Source organism: Condylura cristata, unplaced genomic scaffold (genome assembly GCF_000260355.1).
Source record: "Condylura cristata isolate star-nosed mole 26May11 unplaced genomic scaffold, ConCri1.0 scaffold00015, whole genome shotgun sequence".
Lineage (NCBI taxonomy): Eukaryota > Metazoa > Chordata > Mammalia > Eulipotyphla > Talpidae > Condylura > Condylura cristata.
This window is the reverse complement of record NW_004567116.1, coordinates 5,401,426-5,410,963: the sequence shown is the minus strand read 5'-3', so window position 1 is coordinate 5,410,963 and position 9,538 is coordinate 5,401,426. Positions and strand designations below refer to the sequence as shown.

Sequence of the window (9,538 nt, the reverse complement as noted above, 5' to 3'; positions counted from 1 at the left end):
CTCTGAGTGTGGTCATCCGTGGCCAAACCAGATTACGGGGCCTGACGCTGCCCTGTTCATCCTCTCCCCGCCTGTCTGACCTCAAGTTCGACAGTCCGCGGTGCAGGGAGATGCCTCCCTTTCAACATCGCAGGTAGGTGAATGACACAAGCTGTGCAGCTGCTATCGACTGACATATTCCAGATGGAGACGGAAATGCTCTGAAAAATCAGACTTTCCACTGCTAACTTATGTTATGACCTCCCTTTTTTGTATAATTGTAATATCAAAATATTCTGAGCAACTTTCAGCCTGCAATTGGATTGCCTCAGCTGCATAAGGCCTGTCTGCCCTAATAAGCAAGCACTGCACCTGGGTGAGAAATTCCTCTGAAGTCAAAAGTGACTTGACAACTGGCTGATCAATAAAAGCAAAAGGGCTGATTCTGCAAAGTCTCTCTCACTGCTGGATGGAGGAAAACCCAAATCTCATCACTCTACTATCTCACCTAGCCTTCTATTCAGCTTCTACAGAATTACTCAAACTTCCTACTGTCTGGCTTTAGATATGGAAATTCATCCAGGTTGCCTGTTTTAGAGCTAGTCAAGCTTTTAACCTTCTACACCTCAAAGCAATCCACAAAGTCTTCTAGCTAGTCTTTCAGGATTCTACTATCTGGTCTTTAGATAAGGAAATTCACCTATGTCTCCTATTCAGAGTGTATTATGCTTTCTACTGTCTAGACCATAAGGAAACTCACTTAAAATCTTTTAGCAAGTTTCTTCAAAGAACTTTTCCAAAACTTGATTTGCAAGAAATTTCCTCTTCCTGCCTCCCAAGATGTCTCAGGTAGAAAAAACCATCAAGTAATAGATAAGGTTTAAAGGACTTTATTTTTATCAATCTTCACTATAGTCTTAAACTTTGTGCACCTATGTACCTGTTTTTTAACCTTGATTGATTTTAGAATGTTATAATCTCAAGTCAAGGTCAAAACGACCCCAGACCATTCTTAGAAAAAAGGTGATTGTGATCTCAACCCCTTTCGTATGCTAATGTCATCCCCCTGCCTGCTTGAAATGTATAAAATAAACCTCTGCTGAAGGCAGAGCAGGAAGATTTGCACCCAACTCCGACTCCCGTGTCTTCCTCTCCCCGCTCTTGGAATCTCGGAACGCCGACCGCCTTCCCCTGTGTTGCCTCCAAACACCTCAAAGTTGGAGCTGGTCTCCGACAGGTGAGCAGGTGTGCTGCCCTGGCCACGCTCCGCCTCCCCCCACCTGCCTGTCACGCACCCCCAGCGCGGGGCCTTCCCGGCACCCTCCGCGCGGGCTGGAGCACTGGCCGCGGGGTCCAGCTCTGCCTCTCGCGCTGCAGCTGCCCCTCACTGAGCAGGACACAGCGCGAGCCCTGCGTGTCGTTGCGTGTCGTCTGAGTGGAGATGATGTCATAAAGCAGCGATTACCTGTTCTTGAGCCGGGTCTTCGCCTGAGAAGCTGCGTCCGTGCAGAGGTTTGCAGCTGTCCGGGAGCAGGTGAGGCGGCGGGAGATGAAGAGACCTCACCGGGCGCCGTCGGAGGTGTCTCTTCGTCAGGTAGCGGGGTGATGCTCGTTATATGTCCTTGCATTTGGCTGGTGGCAATTCTGGACATCATCTCTCCCCCCCCCCCCTTCCGAGGAACAGGCTGTGCAGGGTTAGAGGCTGGTGCGGAGCCACAGAGGTGACTCAGCAAACCCAACTGGAAACGCAGCAGCTACCAATGTGGGGGTGCATCCTGTGGACACCCGCACCCCTGAGACCCCGAAGTCCCCTCTCTGAAGCCGGTGGCAGGACAGCTGTGGGGCAGGTGTGATCTACAGCGGTGATGCCTTTTCTTCTTCTTCTTTTTTTTTTTTTTAAGATTCATTTATTTATTTATGTATACAGAGCTGGGGTACAGGCCAGAGGGGCTTGGGTGGTGAGAGACTGCTTAGGGTACAGAGCAGCTGTCTGACGAAGTACACTGCTGAGGGGAGCAGCGGGCGGGTCAGGGGAGGTCTGCCGCGCCATGTGGTCTCCTCCGGGGCAGGCGGGGATCGAACTCATGCGGAGGCGGCTTTAGCTTCTCGGTGCTGCGCTTTAACCCGCTGCGCCACCAGAGAGGGCCCGGCTTTGCCTTTCTTACAGGATGCTTGTGTCTCGGGGGACGAGGCCACAGCAGCTCCCGCTCTAGGGGGCTTTGCTGGAGTAGGAGAATGAGGCACCAGATGACTGAATTTGAGGGAGTCTAAACCCAGCTTTGCCACTAAGTGCCCACACCCCACATTAACACCTGCTGTACTGTCCTCAGGAAAGAAAGGACGTTTCATAGAAACATTAATTGAGGGCCTCCTTGGTGACACAGGCTTAAAGTCTCAGTGCTGTGAAGCTAGCGGAGCCACAGCAGCACAGGTTCGATCCCCAGCCAGGGAGCTGGCCACCACAGCACAGCAGACCTCTCCTGTCTCCCTGCTGCACCACTCAGCCGTGTGTTTCAGTCTGTCTGCCTGTTGTGTTTCCTACTCTGTCTCTGGTGAATCCTCTCACCCCCTGCACCTGTGGCCTGTACCCCTGTTCTTGTAAGCATAAATAAATACATCTTAAGAAAGAAAAGAAAAGTTAATCTGAGCCCCTAACCCATTGTGTTAACAACAAAGGCCAGGACTCTGGCACTGTCCAAGGTCTTGTCCTTCTGATCCTTCTTTATCAGGTTCATTGCCATTTCACTAAGAAAGAGGCCATAGGGAGTCTTGTATTTGAGAGAAAGTCCTAAAATCTTGTGGTTTCCCCATCTGCCAGCACAGCTGACATGCTTTCTTTGCCACTTTTACGATCTTGTCCCTGGAATAGTAATTCTCAACGTAGGCATTATTAAAGTCATTATGATCATTCATTACACTCTCTCCAAGGCCAGAGCCCACTGAAATGGTTTGTCATTCAGTTAATCCTCAACGGGAGCCAAGAGTAAACTCTAGAGCCAGGAAATCCTGCTCAATAAATGGTGTTGGGAAAACTGACCAGCCCCAACAAAAGAAAAGAACTCGATGACTATCTCATACCATCCCCAAAGAGCAATTCAAAATGGCTGAGTGGCTTGGATGTAACACCTTAACCCATGAAATACATAGAAGCCAGCAGGAAAAACACTTCAGCTATACCTGTCCAAGGATTCTAAAGTCTCCAGCAGCAGGAAAAACAATGGGAAGGACATCCATCCAAAAAGCTTCTGTACAGTAAAAGAAGCTGTCACCCACACAAAAGACCCCTACTTGGTGGGAGAAAATTCTTGCACCCCTGACATGTGACCCGGGGATACGTCCTACAAAGATCTACAAGGAACTCCCACGGCTGAACTACAACAAAAAATAGATCAAATACTGGGCAGAACAGCTAAGGGGCACTTCTCCAAAGAAGACAGAAGGTGGCCAACAGGGAAATGCAAATCCAAACCACAGTGAGGTAACACACTGTCCCATCAGTGACAAGAGCTTTTCCCCAAAGACCAAAAAACAGTGTAGAAAGGTGCGGCGAAAACAACACCTCCTGCACTGGTGTTTTGAATGCAGACTGCCCTGACCCCTGTGGAAAGCGGTCTGGAGGCTCCTCAAGGCATAAAACTGGATATACTAGGGGCTTCTCTAGGGGTGCCAGGGGCTAGTTTCAGCACTGGGAAGCTATCAGCAGCCTGAGTGTGATCCCCAGCCAGGTTGCTAAACCACAGGGCCCAGCAGACCTCTCCTGTCTCCCTGCTGCTCCCCTCAGCAGTCGAATTCTCTGAATCTGCCTGTTCTGCTCCCCATCCTGTCTCTGGTGAGTCATATCCCACCCACACCTCTGACATTTACCCCAGTTCTAGCATAAATAAATAAAAATAAATTTTAAAAATTGGGCATACCATGCAATCCATAATTCCACTCCTAAATATGTACAAAAAAAAAAACCACAAAATCACTCATTTGAAGGGAAACATGCACAGTCATGGGCATATAGCCCTATTTACAATAGTCAAGGTATGGAAAAAACTTAGGTGTCCAGAGACAGATGAGTGGATCAAGAAGATGTAGTCTATATGCATGATGGAATATTACGCAGTGATCAAAAAGACAACCCCATTTTTGACAACCTGCATGAATCATGGGACTGTGCGAAGTGAAGTAAGGAGAAAGAAAAATAGCACATGGTGTCACTGATAGAAAGCAAACAAAGGATCAGATAAAGCCAGTCTCAACAGCTGACTTTAGATTTGAGGAATCTAGCAGTGAAGGGAGAGGGAGATTGGTGAGGAGTTGGGAGGAAGCTCAATGGGAATTGTGGTGGTGGATCCTTGGTGCTCGCATGGTTGTGTGTGGCAAGAACACCTAAGGGTGGGGATCCCCTTCTCCACCAAACACAAACAATGATGTAGCCCAGGTCTCAATTATTGTTAGCAGAGTGAACCTCTAGGAACCCCACATGGCTTCCAGATCTCATGAAAGCTGACTAACAACATAACTGGGTCTCAGAAACCTGATCTGCAGACCTCTGTCTTCTTCAGTCCTCCTGTGAAAATTCAAGGGTCTTCCTTGCCCTGGAGTCTTGAACTTGCCTCTTAACCTCCCGGGATTATTTTCCCAGCTGGCCCGCAGGTGTTGCTAGACTCTGGCTCCATCCCAAGAATACGTGTGCCTGTCTTCTAGCACAAGGGCATTTACTTACAAAGTCTGCACTGTCTCCCATTCTTTTGTTTTTTTTCTGCACAATTTGAACTTTAAAAATTTTAGCAATTATTCATGCTTTCAAATGTTGTATCTCTTTGTCTCCACCAAGAGAAGCACGTGGAATTTTTGTCCTATCTACACCACACCTCCACATGCTCCTCTTGTACAGCTGAGTCTATGTTTTGTGAGTATGTGAGACAGCTTTACCTTGAGCTTTGACTTTCTCCCCAGCCACCAGCTGTGCTTGCTGAGATAAAACCTCCACCTTTGTTTCCCCCAAATTTTGCAAGTCTGTAGGGCTTTCATCATCTGGCATGGTTGTGATCAAGGAAGTACTTATATTGACCAAGGAAGTACTTATATTTCCATATAGTGACACTAGTAGCCCCGGCACCTGTCAGAGGTCCAGTCTGGAGCCTTCTGTGCTTCTTTTCTCTGTGGCTCCATCTTGCTTTGCAGAATGGTCCTTCCTGGATTCTGCTTATAAACCCTGGCAGGGATCCTTGTGCGGCTGCCTATGTGAGGTCGTGTTCCTTGAGCTCTGACTGATTCATCACCATTGGCTTTGTTTCAGACTCTGTCTCAGTCCAGAGCTGTGGTAACATTTGCTCTGCAGCAGGAAGTTATTTCTGTGGCTCCACAGAGCATTTGTAAGGGGAATGTGGAACCAAGAGGCGGCAGAAGACACATGAGTCTAAATCTTGGAATTCTTTAAGTTGGTTCTATAGGTAACAATGCGGGGTCTCCAGATTATAGACTGATCCTAGTTAGAACACTCATATTGATAAGTATAGTGTGTTTATATGATATTACCTTAGATATTTGATGCCTCTGTATAAAATTTCACCTGTCCTTCAGTTTAGTTTGGATTTAGTTTGCTCTTCTTCTGCCAGCTTCTTGATGTGGGGCATATGTTATGGATTTGTTACTGAGTTGAGATCCATCTCCAATTATTTTCTGATTTTTTTTCTAACTCTGGTTGTTCCTTCCTATATATTTGGAATAACCCCAATTTCCTTCTGATTAATTTCTAACTTAAGCCCATCTGGTCAGAGACCACACTTTGCGTAACTGTAATTTTTCAAGTGTATTTTATGTGGGGAACGTGCCCTAGAGAAGGATGTGTGCTCTGCTCTTTTGCTAGACTGTTCTGCACATTTCTGTTAATACCAATCGGTGTGTAGTTTTTTTAATCTTGTGTTTTCCTATTGATCCGTTGAGTTGTGATTATTTACAGTGAAGAATTCAAGTTCTTATCAATTATTTTTTAATTGTTTACTTCTCCCTTCAGTTTTGAGTGTTTTTGTTCAGTATTTTTTATTCTGCTGTTAAAAGCCTTATGTTTTAAACATCGCTATCTTCTTGCTGGGTAGAGTCTACTACCGCTATAAAATGTTCTTTGTCTCTGGTAACAGTTTTTGTCCTAGAATATTTTGCCCATAGTTAGTATAGCTACTCTGTTCTGTCTTGGTGACTGTTGCCACATTACATCTTTCTCAATGTTTATGTCCAAACTGCCTTGCATCTTTGAATTTAATGTAGTTGGCTCATGGTTTTTTTATTCATCTGAAATCACTGCTCTCTAATCATCATGCTTGATGACATTTACATGTAATGTATTTATTACTAAGTAAAATTGATGCTTTTTGGCTATTTTTTTCTAAGCACGTTTGTTTTTCATTTTAAATATGCATTTTTAAGATGTGTTTTATTTTCCTTGTCCCCGCTTTCACTTTCCTTTTGAGTCACTTTCCTACTGGTTACCAGGGAGATTAAAATTACTATCTTAATTTATGTCAGTCTGTTTGGATAAGCACCAAAGTAGTTCCAGTAGTATACAAAAGATTTGCTCCTAGGTAATCCCATTGTCTTACTCATTTTTCCCTCTTCCAATGTGTATACAAATTACATTTCTAAATTTCATTCATATAAATGTATTTGTACTTAATTTGCTTTGGACATTCATTGTTCTTACACCAAATAAGTAAAATAAAGAACTATAAACAACAACAACAAAAATATGTTGTGCTGTCTTTTCTATTGACATATTGCTTTTTATGGTATTTTGTAGTTCTTCACGTGGATTCAACGTACTGCTACTGCTTCTCATTTAATTTGAAAGATTCCCTCTAGTATGGTATTATCTCCTGAAAATCAGGAATGCTAATGATGACTTATCTTATTTCAGATAGAATGCAAGCTTTGCAGTTAATCACGTGGCAAATTACATAAGAGACAGACTGTGTGTGAGCTGAGCTACACTGAGCCAGTCCCCATCACAAAGGTATCAGGAGTACCAGCCCACATGATGTCCAGCTCTGCACGTGTGTGGCTTCCCTTGATCTCGTTCATGTCCCCTCCTCACCTGCCTCTCCCTTGGGGTCATGTGAGAGGACTCTGAGGGTCAGCAGACTGTGGTTTGGTTCTAACCTGCTGACCACTCAGTGTGGGAAGGAACCAGCCACAGGTCTCATTGTGCCCCCAGGCTGGTTTGCTTTGGATGAAACCCAGGGATATTCCCTTCTCAGGTTCCACACGCCCTGGGTGTGACCTACTGAACAAACTCAGCACAAACTCAGCATCTGTGTCCAAGCCGCAACCACCTCCCTCGCCAAGCTCTCCACATTCTGGGGTCTTGTCTTTCACTGATCCGTTCAGCTGGCCTTCTCTAGCAAGCTGCTGGCAATGGTTTCTAGAGCTGTGCCCTCACTTCCTCACCTCAGCCTGCTCCTCAGCACGGTCTCCTCCCCCTGAACGTCCATTGCCCACATGGCGGTCAACACTCAGCCCTTGCTCCTTCCCCCTCTGCAGCGTGTTGCCGGCCAGTGACATTGCCCCGTCCTCTTCCAGGGCTTTCTTGTCTTCGCCGGCCTCCTGAGCATACCCCTGCTTTGCTGGGGCTCTCCCCTCTGCTGACTCTCCTCTCTCCCACAGCCCCGCATGCTTGCGGTCTCCGCGCTCAGCCTCACCACGGTGGGAGGGAGGCAACGGGAAGATTCTCATAGTCAAACAAGAGGGAGGACATCGTGTGAAACACAAAATGACCAACCAGTCGCCTTTCTGCTTGAGAGCACAACAGAGCCTGCTTTTCCAATGAAAGCTTTCCCCTTATTTCATCCTTCCCACCTCCTAGTTAGAAACTTTTGGTAAACAAGATTACTCCTATTTTCTGTTATCTAATCCTGAGCAAAACCCTGTTTCCTTAAACCCTTCCCTGAAACCACCTGCCACAGGCTCCAGACTGATACATAAGCCGGGGGCGGTAGTCCCAAGCTGGTCGGGTGGGTCCCACTGCATCAGGCTAGGCGTTGTGAGTTCCTCCTGCTCACTCGGCCTGGGCATTTTGTCCACAAGACATGGTGGGGATGACAGTGGATGTCACAAGCTCCACCGTCATTGTCCCAGACTGGGTCTAAAGCAGTAATGATGTCATTCTTCAGAGATGATTTCCTCAGTGTCTCAAGCACATCACAGGAGAAGTGTGATGTCTGGTATCAGAGCACTCTGCTGGACATGGGGTGTGGAAGAGATGCCAACCAGTAAACTGGAAATGAATGAATTATTGTCCTTCTGTGAAGGAAAGGTAGGAGGGAGGGTGGGAGAGGAGAGAAGGAAAGTGATGGGTGAGGAAGAAAGGAGAAAGCTGTAGACACCAAAGATAAGAGAGGTTCATTCCATTGGGAGCCCTCCTGAAGCAGTTCTTAAACGAAAGCATCCTTTAATACGGACAGATTTAGCGAGAAGCTAACCTTCAGAATAGGAGCTTCTTAAAATGTCAGACACCCAAAGGTCCCCTTGCAATTTCTGGGTCAGTCTCGGTTATGGGTCCCCTCACTATGTGTGTAGCCTTCAGAGCCGCAGGCTGTGGCTAGCCCTGAGTCCTTCTAGGACTCCAATGTCACCCCAAAGTTGACGGGGGAGAGTCACCAGGGATAAGGGGCCCAGGTGCTTTTAGCAGGAAAGGAAAAGGATTAAAAACTTTTGTGACCACACAGAATTCAGCTCCCAGACCCCTGTGCATGTCACCAAGAGCTGGGAGTTGGGGTCTGCAGAAACAGCTGGAAGGGCTTCACTGTGGGTCTCAGAGACCCGATGACCTGGGGACCCCTCCTTCCACTGCCTCCCCAAAAGAAGCAGCACCCACAGCTTTACTATGATAGTTTATTACATGTCTCTGCCCACCCGTCACCCCTCCACACAGGCCCAGCCACCTGGCATGGCCTGGTCAGGCTGTCACAGAGGGACACAGTGCCACTGGTTCCAGTCACAGGGCATCGGGATGTAAGGCAAAGAGATCTCTACTTTCTGAGAGACTTTGTTCCTCCTGTCCATGTGCATATAGAGGGGGAAGCCGAGTTTGCTCAGGGCCTGGGCCTGGGTGTACATGATGTGAGCGATGAGGCCCAGGCCCTGGTAATCAGGCACAGTGGCCCCCATACGCATCTCTCCTGACTGGTCCATGAGAGCCCAGGACACCGGGGTCCCCTCAGGCCCCAGTAGGCAGAAGGAGGGGAAGGTCCTGATGCAGCGCTCGATGAATCTCCGGCTCTGCTCATTGCCGCCAAAAAGCCAGAACTGGTCCACCAGGGCCGCGTAGGCCACGTCCAGGGCGGAGGGCCTGAAGAGGGCTTCGTTGCTGGGGAGGGTCGAGACAAAAGCACAGTCCGTGAGTGAGAAGGTCGCCGTGTCCTCACCTGGCCGTCCTGAGGGAAGAGAAGCAGAGAGCGCATGCAGGTCCCGGAGTGGGGAGCTGAGCCCCGAGGGACTCGGAGGGCCGTGTGCTGGGAGGGGGGAGGACGAGGAGACAGGGCGGGTGGACAGGGCCTGAGAGTTTCCATGGGAC

The 9,538-nt window shown here is 47.8% G+C and overlaps 1 protein-coding gene across 1 annotated transcript in view; it reads right to left on the bottom strand.

Moving 5' to 3' along the window:
- Positions 1–8,903: 8,903 nt before the first annotated feature.
- Positions 8,904–9,538, bottom strand: part of LOC101620470 (glycine N-acyltransferase-like) — a 10,441-nt gene continuing 9,806 nt past the window's right edge. Inside the window, exon 6 of the mRNA XM_004683431.2 lies at positions 8,904–9,331. Within this exon, the coding sequence (XP_004683488.1) occupies positions 8,929–9,331 (403 nt within the window). The 3' untranslated portion in view covers positions 8,904–8,928. The remainder of the gene's footprint in view (positions 9,332–9,538) is intronic.